Source organism: Lycium barbarum, chromosome 1 (genome assembly GCF_019175385.1).
Source record: "Lycium barbarum isolate Lr01 chromosome 1, ASM1917538v2, whole genome shotgun sequence".
Classification (NCBI taxonomy): Eukaryota; Viridiplantae; Streptophyta; class Magnoliopsida; order Solanales; family Solanaceae; genus Lycium; species Lycium barbarum.
The window spans coordinates 8211558-8228451 of NC_083337.1; the positions used below are offsets into that span (position 1 = coordinate 8211558).

Consider the following 16894-nt stretch of genomic DNA (forward strand, 5'->3'; position numbering starts at 1 on the left):
CAGAATAGAGTGTTGTAAAAGAAAAGATTACTAATAAAAATAACCACATTCTGAACATATTTAAACACAAAACTTTTAGCTAAATCATGTAAATTACTACATACCGGACAAGATCCTTGACGTGAAATCTCAAGTTTTACTTGGAAATTCTATATCAAAAGCTCAGGTGAATTCAAGATTAACAGTTTGCAGTTTAAGTAGTGAAACTTCCCAGCGCCAATCTGAAGTAGTAAAGCAAATATGTACCAAACGCCGGGTGAAAAAACCAAACAAGAGCTTATATATAATATGCTGATTTAAAGCACCCCAAGATTTTTCATTTTTTAGCATTATAAGATCTCACTTCTAATCATGCTGTTTCATTTGCTTTGTTCCTCTTGCTATTTTGCTGTCGTTATTTCCTTTCAATCCTGCTTTGATTACACTTCTTTTGAGCTGAGGGTCTACCGGAAACAACCTCTTTATCCCACAAGAGTAGGGCTAAGGTCTGTGTACATCCTACCCTCCCCCGACCTCACATGTGGAATCACATTGGGCACGGTATTGCTGTTGTAGTATAAGATCAGTCATTTTAATGATGATAATTAGATTAAAGTTTCATCACCAACCAAGATGATATGATGGACCCGAAAATCACAACGGAATGCAGATCAAGGGAAAATGAAGATCCAGAAAGGAAAAGCAAGTACGAGGAACGACAACTAGCCAGAAAGGAAATACAAGATGAACGATCTCGAAATCTGCAGGTAATTGTTGAAGTGTGAAACCATATCATCTATAAGTTTAAGCTGTTAGAGAGAACAAAGTTACTTACTCTATTCGCAATAATAATTAACGAAGAATCTGAGCATCAACAAACTACGATCACGGATACTTGGATAGAATGATGGCAGATATCAAGGAAGAGATGAAGATCTAGAAGAAGTTGGGAATCAACTAAGAAAGGAAAACAAATTATTGAAACAAGAAATTAATCAACATAAAATTACAATATATATTTAGCGAAACCAAGAAGGAAAACTCACGATTGAAGACCGAAGAAAAGATGTTAATTAGTGACACCAGGGAAAGGGGTCTTAAACTGAAGAATCAAGATTCCAGAGGTCAATAACACAATTGAAGAAAGATCATAGTCAAACGGAACAACTTTCATTCCAAGTAGATGAGGACCGGAAGTCAAAACTCATCCGAAGCAGTGAATTCGTCTTTGAAAGCAATCCCTTCAGTCTATCTCTTAGAATTAAAATCCTCATAAGGAAATATCAAATCAAACAGCATTCAGCGGAATGAAAGGAAATCTACAAACCGGGAAGATTTGAAGGCACCAAGAGAAAAGAGCAACGTTCAAGACAAAAGACCAACTAAACAGTGTAGTATTATCATATAAAATAGGGTATGATTAGTTCTGTTTTTTTTATTATTTTAGTTCTATTGAAAAACTATATATCCCACTTACCCCCTGTTTGGATGGTGGTTTCCCGTGGTTTATTAATGTATGGTTTTCTATAAAATTATGTTTGTTTCCATTGTTCATAAAATTATGTGGCATGGTGTTGTAAAACTGTGGTTCATCCCATAGTCATATAACCATGAAAAGTCCCAATTTTGATCCACCGAACCATTTTATTGATTTTCCATTGCAAAAAACACATACAAAGAGACCGGGCTTTAATTGCCTCTAATTTACCTCACCCCAGTCCTCATTACTCAGAAAAGGAAAACATTACTATTCTTGCTATGCTATTGTGTGTACAGCTGTGCTATCCATCTCCTATCTTTACAAAAGTCCCAATTTTTGTAATCACGGATTTAATGATTTTTCCGTGGTTACGTATTTCATTTCTCCATTATACCCCATCCTACCCCCGCCCCACCCTCCACCATCCACCCCACCCCCACCTCCACCCCCTCCACTCACCCCCACTCCCACCCCCAACTACCCCACTCCTCTGCCACTCACTCCCACCACCCTAACCACCACCCACTACCTCTCACCACTGCCCAACCCCACCCCACAACCACTCATCCCCACCCTACCACCCACTACCCCCACCCTCATCCCACAACCACCCACCCCTCCACCACCCCCACAACCACTCACCCCTACCTTACCACCCACTACCTACTTATTTTTTAAAGTTTCTATTTTATTCTTTACCTTAGTTCATTAATATATATATAAACTAATTTCTAATTAAGAGTTAAGGATATTTTAGTAAACTTATAAGTTATTATACAGTATCATACAGTTAAACCAAACAATACAAATGTTATTAAACCACAACAAATGATACAGTCTATCCAAACATTGTGTTCATTAATACAGTACAATACAATACAACACCATATTGTACCATACTATACTGTACATTAATGAGCCACGGGAAACAACCATCCAAACGGAGGGTTAGACTCCATTTATTATCTCCTGGCTTCTGTTCATCTGAATAAAATGATCCAGGACTGCTGGCAATGATGTAACTTTACCTTGTTGGTCTAAATATAATAGATGGATCCCTATCTTCTTTACTGCATTTTCTTCACCCAACTCGACGAGTTCCATCTTTTCTCCACCATTGATCTGTCCGTTAAAAGGTGTATCTAAGTAAGATCTCCAAAATACACATGATCGCTGTACCTGTCCAGTGCGTATTACTTCATAATAAGGCCAGTGGAAACTTGATGACGTTTTTCCAGCAATACTAAAGTTCAAGCCTTGCGAACGGCTAGAAGAGCGTACATTGACAATCTTGAAAACACACCAGAGAATAATTCCTAAAAACTTATACTCCTTATGTGTCGGCATAGTGAAGCAGATGGAAGAAGTTGTTACTTGAGTGTTGCACCAATCTGGAATCTCATTGCATTGGAGATCAATTTTAAACCCCTGCTTCATCAGACGAAGCCGCAAAATTACTACTATGGCGGGGGGGGGGAAGAGACAGAGAGAGAGGGAGGGAGGGAGAGTGGACTAACCCGATTTCGATCTTTTCTAGACTGATATGCTAGAGCAGGTGCACTAAAGAAGCCTTCACTGAATGGATTCTTCAGAGAACTACAACTAAGCATGTCGATCCGCTCTATAGAAGGGAGGTTGTCCAACGCTGTAATCTTGACTAATTTTTTGCAATTTGCAAGTGAAAGAGTATTCAGATATTCTAAATTTGATACTGACGGGATTGTTTGAAGATTCTCACAGTCATTCAGACCCAAGAACCTCAAGAATCGTAACTTAGAAAAACCAAAGGGTAGACGGTCAAAATGGTTGCCACTCAAATCTAAAACTTCTAAGCAGTATAAACCCCCAATATCCGTAGGAATATCAGTCTCAGATAAACCACAACATCTAAGGCTTAAACACGAGACAAAAGTTGACAAGGATTGTATGTGATGGACTCTTCTTCGAGAAAAACTCCTTCTGGCCTCTAAATTTCGATCTCTCACTTCCAAAACTACAGGATCTCGTAGCATTTCAACGGAACGCGCCAGCTTTTTTATACCTGTATAAAGTGCAAGAAGAACTTTTAGACTTCGCATATCTCCGAAGCCAACCGGCAGTGTTCGTATAGATGAGCAGCTAGTGATGTCCAAGGATGAAAGGGATTTTAGCTGGCATATGCTGCTCGGAAGATCAGTAAGCTTTCTGCAACCAGACAAATTTAGATAAATTAGTCTGTCCAAATTTCCTATTGATTGGTGGATCTCCATCAGACTTGAGCAACCACCCAGCCACAAAGTCTCGAGACTTTGTAAACCATTGAAATTTGGAGTTCTTCTAAGGCGCTTGCAATCAGAGAGATTCATCTCCTTCAAACTACAACACTGAAAGTAACACCAAATATAGTTTCAAGATAGATTTTCTTTCACTCACTTGCAATATCGATAGCAGTACACCTGAAATTGTAGAATTGAGTGACAAACCTGCATATTCAGACCAAATTCTTGGATATTACTCCCTCGCAGATTTAGAACTACAAGTTTTTCAGCTGGAAAATTTGATGGTATATACTTTAAAGGACATCTTTTCCAAGACAACCATCTGAGATCCTTGGACAAAAGCTCAAGCTTTCCACTAATATATAAATTATCGATTTTAAGCACCCTAAGATTTTTCATTTTCTTAAATGCTTTGGTGCTCAAGTTCACGCCCTTTAATGCCCGTGGATCTACCATCAGTACTTCAACCTTTTCAGAACCCTGTATCTCAGTAAAAGAAGGAAAGTGCCTTCAGACCATGTTAAGTCACAAAAAGAGAGAAACAGTTTATACAAATTAAAGGTCAAGCAAAGACAATGCATTATGTATTGAGAATGTACACACTAGATTCAACTAGAGGATGCAAAAAGAATACAAAATTGCTCAAAAAGCTTAGGTGAGATGACTGTCTCAAAAACTGGCTAACATTACTCAACGAGAAATAATATCAAGATAAACAAAAAGCATACAAATGTGTGTATTGTGTGTGTGCAACCCTTTTCTAATGTTCTCATGCATAGTTTCATTGAGAAAGCCTAATTTCCCTAATTGGATATAAGCATAGAGAGAGTCAATAAGAACATTTAAAAAAAATAAAAAGTAGGACAGAGTTGAACATCTTTGAATAACAATCTTAATGCAGTCTATGACCATAATTATATTATTTATGAGAATGTAACAAGAAATGTGCATCAGCAAAACAATTTGGATTATTGTTAAATAGGGTGATTTCCTTAAAAGAAAAAAAAGGTTTTCTCCTTGGATAGTATGAGTATCGACTTCAGCAAATGCTCATTTCTAGTTTTCGATGGCTGCTCGTAAAAACAGGAAAAAAATTACTAGCCAGAGAAGAAGCATAAATGATTTGAACTCAATGTGGTGACAACAAAGAATTATGAGCAAATGAACAATCAAATTAATTTTTTTTAAAAGTAAGACCGAGATGAAGATGAAGAATTTGCTGACTTTATTTCCTTGTAGAACCTCGCGGACTTCTTGAGGGATGAACAATCTACTCCGTTTTCCAGGTTCTTGGGGTGATTCCATGCGAACTAATTCTCTTCCCATGTCTCGCACTAGATCATGCATCTCCAAAAAAGGCCTTGCACTTTGGAGCAAGCATTTATGGACCAAAGTTGCAATTGCACTTTCAGAATGAAGACCGCACGCATTTAATGTTTTGGTAACTTCATCCGCAGAAAACCCATGGAAAGCGCACGCAATATCAAGGAAAACACTCTGAGTATCACCGTCAAGTCCATCAAAGCTTATCTTGAGAATCTTCTGGATATCACTATGAGGAATTGCTCTTAGTTTTTGGAACTCGTATCTCCATTCTTCTATGGATCTTCCTTGCAAATGAGACCCCACTGTCACAAGAGCTAATGGTAGACCACCTGAATATTTGATTATTTCTTGTGCCAGCCTAACATATTCTTGTGGCGGTGGAATATTACTGTTAAAAGCATGACAACTAAAAAGTTGCATAGCTTCATTGTCATTTAATAGTTTGGCATTGTACCTCTCATTCGCTCTAATCCCACATAGCAATTGCTATTTCTAGTTGTAATGATTATTAAACTACCAGAACCAAACCAACTCCGATCTCTTGCTAAGGATTGTAGTTGCCTCATGTCGTCCAAATCATCAAGAACGACTAAAACCCTCTTTGAACAAAGTCTTGCCTCAATTAACTTGATGCCTTCATCAACATTGTTAACTTTGAAGTCCTTAGTTTTGAGAATTTGATGAAGAAGTTTCTCTTGTAACTTGACTAGACCATTAAATGCTTCAGCTTCTGATCTAACATTTGAAAGAAAGCAACTACTACCAAAGTGTCGAAATGTTTGGTTGTAGATAGCTTTTGCTAGAGTTGTTTTCCCTATTCCACCAGTCCCATATATACCAACCATCTGAACTTCATCTATACATTCATTTTGCAATAACAACTCTATATCTTCGACACGAGTATCTAATCCAACCGGGTACCAAGCAACATCTAGAGGTGTCTGGTTGACATTTTGAAAGACTTGATGTACAATAATCTCGATAAATTTAAATTCATGCCTACAGTTAGCAAAAGAATAAACAATATAATAACAATACTAATTAATAAAGGGAAAAGAAGAACAATACGGCGTGTTCGTTAAGAAGGAAAAAAGTTTTCCAGGAAAATAAATGGGTTCATTTTACTTATTTTCTTGTGTTCGGTACGTAAGCAAATCATATTATTCTTAAAAAAATTGTATAGAATCTAGACAAATAGTATGGGAGGTGGAGGTGTGAGCAGGGGTGGGGGTGGGGGCTATGGGAGATGGGTGTGAATATGAGGTGTGTTGGAGGGTGGGAGGATACAATTAATAGAAATACCACTTCTATTAAATGGTGAGTGAGTTTAATTAAGAAGTTGTCTTTGAGCAAGCAACCCGACTAGACAATGTCCCTTAATGCCGAGGAACTGAGGCAAAATTGATCTTAAAGTTGGAAAATTGGGTGATAACTTTATAATACTTACTTCCTTTGTGGTTTATGATATTATGCCTACTCCTATTATTTAAAAAATGATGATTTAAATAATGTTTTTTACAATATTTAATTAATTTGTAAACATTCTTAGGAGGGTGAGCCTTGCTCACTAAGATTTTGACCGGACCTTACCTACCCAATTTAGTATTTTCTCAAAATTCTGCCCACCTTGCCCCTGCCCCCACCCCGGCGTGGATCTCTTTCATTTTCTTCTCTTTATTTTTTATTCTTGTAATATTCTATTCTTACGATAGAGTTAATGATCAAAAACACATCTGAATTATAATTTTTTTTATAAATTTCACACCTCAAACCTCATTTGTTCCATTTTTCTACCTGAACTATCACCTAAGTGTTTTAATAAATAAATAGTGATAGTTCAAGTAGAAAAAAAGAACAACGCACAATTTGGTGTGAAATTCGTGGGTGATAGCCCAAATAAGTTTTTGACCATTATCTTTTTCTTTTAACTGTTTCGAATTTTTTTATTGAAATATTTAAAATTGATATGTGAATCAGAATTGCCTATGTCAGCCAAAACCTGAAATCTAATGAAAAGGTTAGAAAAACAAATTAAGAATGCCGAAGATAATGTTTTTGTTTTACAAGTAAAAATTGAAAACCCAAGACGTATTCCCCTCCCCGCAAAAATTTATTGGCACCCAATGGTTATACTAAATTTATGAATACAGTCAAACCTCGCTATAATTATCATTCGTTAAAATAACATTTCATTATAACAGATTAATTTTTTTCGAAACCAATTTTTCATGTTATATTTTACTTTTTTATTACAATATTTAACCTATAACAACAGTGACATTCGTTGTAGTGGTACGCTCTTTATAAAATTACCTCTCTATAACAGTTATACTCCAATATTGTATAATAATATTTTGTAAGAAATATATTATGTGTAAAAATAAAATTTTAAAATATTTATGATAATCATCATTAATGTCATGAAGTACCTCAACCTACTTCTACTTGGGGTGAGATAAAAGAATCACTGTTAAGCTTTTAGACAAAGTTCAAGGGAAAGCTATTGAATTCCCTTTTGTTGAAAGTTTGGACAAAATTCTTCATCAATTCAAGCATTATATTATCACTAAGAGACTGGAATTTACGAAATAACCTACAATTGTAATATATTTATGTCAAACTTGAAATATTTAAACTCTAAGTGCATATATTCCTTATATTTTAATTCTTTATCAGTACGGTACAACTAGTTATGGATTTATTAGTCTTTTCTATTTTTAAATAATGAGATATGAAAATCAATTGAGATTTTAAAATTAACAAGTATATTGCTTTCGTTTACGACATAAAAAGTACAGAAAAATAATTGTTTGCGTATTTTTGTTTATAACAGCGAAATGAGATCTAAACATCAAATGTCAGTATAAATACATAACAACACCTCACTATGACAGCCATAAAATTTTCAGATAAATATTGTCATTATAGAGAGGTTTGACTGTATATATATAGTAAAACTTACACAAATAGCTACCTTTTAATAGGTTCTAACAATTTATAGCTACAAGTTGCAAAATTACAAGTCATAACTGTTTTTGTTGTATTTTTGGTCATTTTCGCATTTTCGAAATACAATGAAATACAGCAAATACAAAATCACTATTGAGTCTGGTCATTTTCGCGTTTTCGAAATACAGAGAAAAATACACCGAACTACAAAATCTCTGTTGAGTCTGGTCATGTTCGCGTTTTCGAAATACAGCGAAACACAACGAAATACAAAATCGCTGTTGAGTCTGTTCATGTTCGCATTTTCGAAATACAACGTAATACAAAATCGTTGTTGAGTAAAAAACGGTTGTATGTACTGAAAATAGGTGTGAAAACGGCTGTATACACTGAAAATACATTTGGTGGGCATGAAGCTAAAACGGAAAAAAACTTAAGAATTATGGGGCAGCACATTTAATTAAAAAAGGTGGGTTAGCTATGAAATGTAAATTTTGAATAATATAGCTACTGAACTTAAATAGTAAAAAAGGTAGTTACTATCCATAATTAAGTCTTAGGAGTAGTTATGACAAGTAAATTTTAGGGGAAAAAACGTAATTGTACACAGTTTTAAAAATATTTACGATTTCTCAGCAGAGTTATTTAGTTTACATTTCTTAACAGCATATAAATGTATTTCATAACAATATCCACCCCGTTTCTCCATCACAAATCCAGCGAGATATCTGCTTACATTAATTATCCTAACAATCTTGATCCCTGATTTAATGCTCAACATATATTTAGTTTTTTCTCTTTCTTTCAAAGAGTGGCTTTGCCCACTAACAGTCTAACATAAAACGATGATTGTAATGGTAATGGTAATTTAACTCTTTTTCACTCTTCTGCCAACCTTCTCTCTTTAATTACACAGTAGTATATCTTTTCCTTCTTTATTATAATTGTATTATATTCATAATATTATTAGCATAATTGATAATATATATTATTATACTCGTAATATTACTGGTATAACTAGTACTAATATATAGTATTATATTCATAAGTTATATAATTAGTACTAATATATATTATTATACTCATAATATTCCCAGTATAATTATTATATTATACTTATAATATTACTTGTATAATTGGTAATATACATTATTATACTAGTAATACTACTGGTATAAATAGTAATATATATTATTATACTCATAATTATCCGTATAATTATCGGTATAATTAATAATACCAAACCCGACCTTCTTCAACCAATACATTATTATAATTATAATCATATTATTATTAGTATATTTAGTAATATACATTTTTATATTCATAATATTAATGGTATATTTATTTATATACATTATTATGCTGATAGTATTATTTATAGATCAGTCATATGCATTAGCGTGTATAAGAAAGTTAATAGGCTAATAGCACACAAAGTTAGGAACAAATGATGATTACACAGTTTAAATCATGCATAATTAATTATATTATCTAATCTTAAATAAATCATATATGTTATTTATTGCAACTCCAATCACTTCTCATATGGGAAAAAAATCAAACCCAATTAGATCTCATTATGCGTTTAGACAAAATCAATTACAAATAAATCAAATGAGTTCTATACTCTACAAACGTCCCACGCAAAAAACGTATAGCAACTTTTATGTCAAAGCTTTGACAAATAGGAATTTGATTTTAGAAAAGTTTGACATTTGCAAATATAAGAGACAAAACTTTTGAAAGAAAAAAATAATTTTGAAAATAACAAAATTATGCACCAAGTGTGAGCAGTAAATCAAATTAGGCAAAATATAAATTAAAAATACATTCGAAATTGAAATATCTGCCTTTCATGCCTTCTTGAAGTAAGAGAATAATGGGGTTTATTGGTTGAAGAAGAGAAAGAAATGAGGAAAATGGGGGTGTAACAATTAAAAAAGAGATAGAAATGATAATAAAGAGTAAGAGGATAAATTTGAATCCCTAATTTAGTGGGACGTTATTTTTAATATGGCAAAAGAGTAATAAAAATTGTTATTTTTGATGTACTTTAAAACTTGTGCTAACTATGTGCATAAATTTAAAAGCTTGACTTATGACGTAATTTTCTCTAATAGATCCCAAAATCGAGTATCTGTGCACTTCGGACCCCCACTTTCCCCTTGCCCTTTCTACTTGGGCCAAAGGAAAAGCCCAAATGGAAGTAGCACATTAAGCTTATTAACCAACTGGATCACAAAATCCGAATCCATGAAGTCCATCCAAAAAAGGAATGGTATGACCCGGAAATCTATCGTCTTATCCTGTGACACAACACACAAGCCAGTAGTTAGCACTTGACTAGTGATCAACACACCAACAAAAGCATTATTCTTTCACTGAGAAAACAAGTCAATAAAAATATGGTTTCACTACTTGGAACTACTTCCTCTTCAACAGCAATATTAGCTTCAACACCTTTCTCTTCTCGTTCCACTAAATCTGCTGTTTTCTCCTTTTTCCCATCTTCAGGTACAAATATTTCTGTACTAACTGTTTTTTACATTGTTGTGTTTAAGATATTGTCATTTCTTGTTTTTCCTTTGAATTGGTTTTTGGGGTTTTTGTGAAATTGGGTTCTTGGTTATTGCATAAACTTTTTTATCAGTATAAAAGAAAGATAATTTTGTACTAGTTTTGTAATAATTGCTGTTTGTATTGTTAGTGGATGTTCACATTTTGTTTTATGTTATATGCTTCTAGGAATTGTCATTTCTTATGAGCTAGAATTTGATGGGTACTTTGTTAATTCCAGAAACTCTGTATGATTTTTGTACTAATTATGTTGGCAGTGTTAGTGGGTGCTTATATTTTTGGCATAATACATAAACAGGCCCTTAAACTTGGCCTCAGTTGGCAAGTATGCCCTCTAATTTTGGGTGTGGACAAGTAGATACCTTAACTTGTATAAAGTTGAACATGTAAACACAAATGCTGTCGTGACACATAAATTTTGAAGGGCCACGTCAGTGCTAAGTCAATGCCACATCAGCATTTGTGTTTACATGTTCAACTTTATACAAGTTGAGGTGCTTACTTGTGCACACCCAAAGTTGGAGGGCATACTTGCCAACTGAGGCCAAGTTTAAGGGCATGTTTATGTATTATGCCTATATTTTTGTGTCTATGCTTCAAGGAATTGTTACTTCTTGTATTTCCTTTGATTTTTTTTTTCTGAATTTAGTTTCTTGGAAGTGGTTGTGAGCTAGAATTTGAATTAATGGGCTTTGTTATTTGTAGAAACTCTATATTAGTTTAAAGATAAATATTTATGTACTAGTTGGGTTCGCATTGTTAGTGGGCGTTTACATATTTTTGATATCTATGTTTCTAAGAGATTGTCATTTCTTGTTTTGCCTTTGAATTGGTTTTGGGGTTTTTGTTGGGAATTTGGGTTCTTGGAAGTAGTTGGATTCTTGGTTATGAGCTAGAATTTGATGGTATAAATATATTTGTACTAATTTTGTCCTCGTTGTTAATGGGTGTTCACATTTTTTTTGTATCCATGCTTCAAGAGATTGTTAGTTCTTGTTTTTCCTTGGAATTTTTTTTTTGTTTTGTTTCCTTTTTTTTTTTTTTTTTTTTTTTTGTGAATTTGGGTTCTTGGAAGTGATTGTGAGATAGAAGTTGATGATATATATATATATTTGTAATAATCTGGTCGCATTGTTTGTGGGTGTTAACATTTTTTTTTATGTGTATGTTTCTAAGAGATTGTCATTTCTTGTTTTCCTTTGAATTGGTTTTGTGGGGTAGGATTCACGCAGTCCTTACCCCTACCTTTGTGGGGTAGAGAGGCGGTCTCCGATAGACCCTCGGCTAAAGCATATTAAAGCAGGTCAAAAAAGGAAATAATGGAAGTGAACAAACGAAGGCAAGATATTATAGAAAGCAAGACAGAGCATACTGGAAAAAGAACAAGAAACATCAGATAGTAACCAAAAATGGAAGGACAAGAAACTACATGAGAAATACTACGACTACTAGTATGAAATGATAAGCGAGAAAATGCTCTACTACTTACTAACCTTCTATCCTAATCCGTGTCCTCCACAACCTCCTATCTAAGGTCATATCCTCGTAAGCCGCAACTGCGCAATGTCCTGTCTAATCACCTGTTCCCAATACTTTTTCGGCCTACCTGAACCTAAATAAAATTTTTAGTCTGAATAATACTATAAAAATAGGTTTTCTAGTTCCTAGCTAGACTAGGCTTTCACTACTATAAATAGGGATGTTACTAGCTATTTTCATGTAGTAGAGAATAGAGGAGAGCATAGAGGAAAATTGTAAAGATCATTCAAAAATTTATGAGTTTAAGACTAAATTATTTTCCTTCAGTAAGTCTGAATTGACTGGTACTTCGTTATTGCAGAAACCCTATATGATTTTAAAGATTTCAGTTATAGGGCGGAGAGAGGGAGGAAACTGAAATTTTTTAGAGTCGACTTTACATTTTTGTGCTAATTCCGTTTGCATTGTTAATGGGTGTTTACATTTGTTATATATAGGCTTTGAGAGTGTCATTTCTTGCTTTCGTTTGAATTGTTTTTTTTTTCTTTTTTCGTGTGAATTTTTGGGTTCTTGACAGTGATGTGAGCTAGAATTTGATGGGTAAGTATGAATTGATGGGTACTTTGTTATTGCAGAAACTCTATATCAGCTTAAAAATAAATATGTTTGTGCTATTGTGTTAGCATTGTTAGCAGGTGTTTTCCATTTTTTATGTATATGCTTTAAGAGATTGTTACTTCTTGTTTTTCCTTTGAATTGGTTTTGGGGTTTTTTGTGAATTTGGGTTCTTGGAAGTGGTTGCGAGCTAGAATTTGATGGGTAAGTATGAATTGTTGGATACTTTGTTATTGCAATTTGCAGCGCAGAGTCAAGGGAGGAAGTTTTATGGAGGAATTAGACTCCCAATTAAAGGGAGGTCCCAATTCCGTGTGGCCATTTCCAACGTCGCAACAGAAATCAGCCCTGCTCAAGAACAGGTACCGATTTTCGTCATTTCGGTAATTCTTGATATGGTAACTTAATCAGGTATTTTTCCAGACAGTGGGCTAACTGTGTGCAAGATTTCTATTTTCTATGTATTTGAGCTTCTTAATGTGGGATTTGAGTTTGAGGTTTAATGAAATGCTTGGATACTCCTTGGATGTGGACATGTGGTTGTATTCCCTTTGTCCAATTCTATATTACATGTTAAGTTAACTTATACATACTCCCTCCGTTCCAATTTAAGAGTAGACTTTTGATACTTGTGATCTAATATAAGTCTTACATATTTGTGTGGTTATAAATTATCTCATTAAGGGTAAAATGAGAAGTTAAATGTCAAATTGTTACTAAATATAGAAAGGTGTCATTTTCTTGGGACCGACTAAAACATAAAGAGTGTCACATAAATTGCTATGGAGCAAATATATTATATTATTGATGGTGGAAGTGATCGTTAAACTTATAGTTGAAAATTAGTTTGACAAAAAAAAAAAAAAAGATATCGGATTTAGTTTGGATCTGTTAATGAGTTTGAATTCTTGATCGTTGTAAAAGTTTTTACAGAAATGATGTGAATCATGTTGAGTCGTCCCAAAAAGAAAGACTATCCCTCAAAGTAGAGTGGTTTTGTTAGGTTCAGAATAGAAAGTTCTAACATTTGGGCAAACTGATTTATTTGGAAGCCAATGTATTCGCAACCGTTTTTATTTCTGGGGTTTTTTTAATACCAAGGATATTGATAAGCTTTTACCTACTTTGTAATTTTAAGGCTCAGAAACTTGCTGAAGACAGCCAGAGACCCGTGTATCCATTTCCAGCCATAGTAGGGCAAGATGAGATGAAGTTATGTCTTTTGCTGAACGTAATAGATCCAAAGATCGGAGGCGTGATGATAATGGGTGATAGAGGAACCGGGAAATCCACCACGGTTAGGTCTTTGGTGGATTTACTTCCTGAAATCAAAGTTATTTCTGGTGATCCGTTCAATTCAGATCCTGATGACCAAGAAGTAATGAGCTCTGAAGTCCGTGATAAATTGAGGAAGGGAGACCAGCTTCCTGTATCTCTCACCAAAATCAACATGGTTGATTTACCGCTCGGTGCCACTGAGGACCGGGTGTGTGGGACCATCGACATTGAAAAAGCTCTTACCGAGGGTGTAAAGGCGTTCGAGCCCGGTCTTCTTGCTAAAGCTAACAGAGGAATACTTTACGTAGATGAGGTTAATCTTTTGGATGACCATTTGGTAGATGTTCTTTTGGACTCTGCGGCTTCCGGATGGAACACTGTTGAAAGAGAGGGAATATCAATTTCGCACCCTGCTCGATTTATCCTTATCGGTTCGGGTAATCCTGAAGAAGGAGAACTCAGGCCACAGCTTCTTGATCGATTCGGAATGCATGCCCAAGTGGGAACCGTTAGAGATGCAGAGCTGAGAGTAAAGATCGTCGAGGAAAGAGCTCGTTTTGACAAGAACCCTAAGGAATTCCGGGAAACGTACAAGGGAGAGCAAGAAAAGCTCCAGAGCCAAATCTCCTCAGCCAGGAGCGGGCTTTCTTCTGTTACAATTGATCATGATCTTCGTGTTAAAATCTCTAAGGTCTGTGCGGAACTGAACGTCGATGGATTGAGAGGTGATATAGTCACGAACAGGGCAGCTAGAGCATTGGCCGCACTAAAAGGAAGAGATAAGGTAACCACGGAGGATATCGCCACTGTCATTCCCAACTGCTTAAGACACAGACTTAGGAAGGATCCGTTGGAGTCTATCGACTCGGGTTTACTTGTTGTTGAGAAATTTTACGAGGTTTTCGGCTAAGGAAGGTAGAGGGCTGTCTTCTTTGGGTAACATTTGCCTGCACAAGCTGTTTTATAGAGCAACAATACTTGTTTTTGGCTTTATTTTCCATTCTCAAATCATGTAAAAGATTTGGCAATTGTAAAACTAGAGAGTTTTGCTTAAGATTGTCTATGTACTATGCTTAAGAAATGGGTTGAGAATTACTTGTAAACATACTAGTATTTGATCATTATTAGAAGCTATTATAATTCCATTAGTTCATCCCTATTATATACATCAAAAAATGCCAAAAGAGGGAAAATGAGTAATTCTGGATGCAATGTATTTGTCTTTTTTTCTTTTTTTTTTTTGGTCAAATAGAAAAAAATTTATTCAACCAAATGAGAAGTTTAATACACCACTGATCCTGTTTTGACTCTGGGTTCAGATCTCATGTTTCCTTATCTAAGCTATTACAGAGATGAAAGATCTACTAGCCTAGACAGGGTACTTTTGCAGTTGATCTAACAGCCTCTGCCATTTACATTTAGATTGCCCTCTAATATGTAATTCTAGCACTGTCTCTCTTATTCTATGCACTGCAACTCTGCTTTCTTTGTTGAATCTTCGAGCATTCCTTTCAGCCCAAACATGATATATCACCTTGGCCTCTTGTTCTTGACCCGCTGAGATAACCATTGTACTTCCTCCTCCCAAGTGCCTATCTGTTTCTGAATACCCAGCCAGGTTAAGATTGTGTGCCATATATATTTTGAGTAGGTGCAATCGAAAAACAAGTGCTGCATAGTTTCTACAGCTTGTGAAGAACACATCACACATTCCATAGGCACCTGTATGTTCCATTTAGCAAGTCTGTCTACTGTAGCCAATCGATTTTGTACTGCCAGCCACAGTATGAAGTGGTGCCTTGGTAGTGGACCTGATGATAGTAACAGATTCTTCCAATTAGGCCTTGGTAGTTGAGGGAACCATGCAGTGTAAGTCTTTTTGATATTGAACCTTCCCCCGACTTCAAATTGGTTCAGATGTGTGATGGCATTGGTGTTAGGAAACCATGATTTAGCCTCAAATATTTTCCGAACTATCCAGCATGCCTGTTTAGGAGTACTCATACTTGCAAGGTCCTGGCATTTGATATAGTATCCGTGAATCCACTGAACCCAAAGCGTTTCCTTTCTATGTGTCAATGCCCACAATAACTTACAAATTGCAGCCTTGTTCCATTGTTCAAAAGCAATGACATTAAGCCCACCTGCAGCTTGTGGTTGGCAGATAGTATCCCAGGCCACTAGTGCCTTTTTTGAAAACACATTACTTCCAGTCCACAGGAATACTCTGCATATAGTATTGACCATTTTTATCACCTTTTTAGGCAACAGGAAGACCTGCCCCCAGTATGTATTCATTTCAAACAGTACGCTCTTGATCAACTGTAGTCTTCCACTATAAGACAACAATTTGGAAGTCCAGCAACTCACTCTAGCTGTTATCTTCTCTACTAGTGGAAGACACTGTTGAATAGTAAGTTTCCTGGAGGAGAGCGGTACCCCTACATATGTGACAGGGATTGCACCTGTAGTGAAATGCATCTCTTGTATCAGCTGTTCTTTAAAGGACTCTGGTACCCCAGCCACATAAAATGCACTCTTGTCCATGTTGGCTTGTAACCCTGAGACCTTGGAGAAGTGCGCGAAAGCCTGCAATATTAGCAATGTATTTGTCTTGTTTAAGACTATTATTCCATTGACAACACCACTAGGTAATTTCTTTCCATCTATCTAAGCTTTGGCAGACAGAGTTACCCGATATCTATACTAGTAGGAGGCTAGGAGCTAACAGATATCAGATGCAAATAGGCATAATTGACCTGAACATCCACCATTAAAAAAAAAAAAAAATCAATCGTCAGCTTTCAGATGAAGAATAAGATATGTTTCACTAGCAGCACAAAAATCTATAGAAAAATGGTTCTAGGTAGCTGCCCACTAGAGAAACAAACATATTCCAGTTAATGATACATAACATCAAAAGGAAACTCTGTTTGATGCATAACACTCA

The 16894-nt window shown here is 35.3% G+C and overlaps 3 protein-coding genes across 3 annotated transcripts; 1 reads left to right on the forward strand and 2 right to left on the reverse strand.

Annotated features, from left to right (window-relative positions):
- Positions 1–2249: 2249 nt before the first annotated feature.
- Positions 2250–6060, reverse strand: LOC132630935 (disease resistance protein RUN1-like). The gene is made up of 4 exons (XM_060346516.1): positions 4942–6060; positions 3922–4197; positions 2977–3822; positions 2250–2887 (listed from the first exon to the last, which is right to left on the reverse strand). The coding sequence occupies exons 1-4, from the start codon at positions 5461–5463 to the stop codon at positions 2408–2410; spliced, it is 2124 nt and encodes a 707-aa protein (XP_060202499.1). The 5' UTR covers positions 5464–6060; the 3' UTR covers positions 2250–2407.
- Positions 6061–10321: 4261 nt separating this feature from the next.
- On the forward strand, positions 10322–15092 carry LOC132630944 (magnesium-chelatase subunit ChlI, chloroplastic). Its single transcript, XM_060346524.1, has 3 exons — positions 10322–10509; positions 12913–13028; positions 13805–15092. Exons 1-3 carry the CDS (start codon positions 10401–10403, stop codon positions 14852–14854), a joined length of 1275 nt encoding a protein of 424 aa, XP_060202507.1. The 5' UTR covers positions 10322–10400; the 3' UTR covers positions 14855–15092.
- Positions 14882–16780, reverse strand: LOC132630951 (uncharacterized). Its single transcript, XM_060346533.1, has 2 exons — positions 16639–16780; positions 14882–16533 (listed from the first exon to the last, which is right to left on the reverse strand). Exon 2 carries the CDS (start codon positions 16489–16491, stop codon positions 15475–15477), a length of 1017 nt encoding a protein of 338 aa, XP_060202516.1. The 5' UTR covers positions 16492–16533; positions 16639–16780; the 3' UTR covers positions 14882–15474.
- Positions 16781–16894: the final 114 nt, after the last annotated feature.

Bases quoted from the DNA above. Each gene is read 5' to 3' on its own strand.
- LOC132630935 (XM_060346516.1), bottom strand. From the start codon at position 5,463: ATGCAACTTTTTAGTTGTCATGCTTTTAACAGTAATATTCCACCGCCA. The intron at 4,198-4,941 runs GTCAGCAAATTC...ACTGAGATACAG, and splicing joins AGGTTCTACAAGGAAATAAA to GGTTCTGAAAAGGTTGAAGT. The intron at 2,888-2,976 runs GTTAGTCCACTC...CTGATGAAGCAG, and splicing joins CTAGAAAAGATCGAAATCGG to GGGTTTAAAATTGATCTCCA.
- LOC132630944 (XM_060346524.1), top strand. From the start codon at position 10,401: ATGGTTTCACTACTTGGAACTACTTCCTCTTCAACAGCAATATTAGCT. The intron at 10,510-12,912 runs GTACAAATATTT...TGCAATTTGCAG, and splicing joins CTCCTTTTTCCCATCTTCAG to CGCAGAGTCAAGGGAGGAAG. The intron at 13,029-13,804 runs GTACCGATTTTC...TGTAATTTTAAG, and splicing joins TCAGCCCTGCTCAAGAACAG to GCTCAGAAACTTGCTGAAGA.
- LOC132630951 (XM_060346533.1), bottom strand. From the start codon at position 16,491: ATGGACAAGAGTGCATTTTATGTGGCTGGGGTACCAGAGTCCTTTAAA.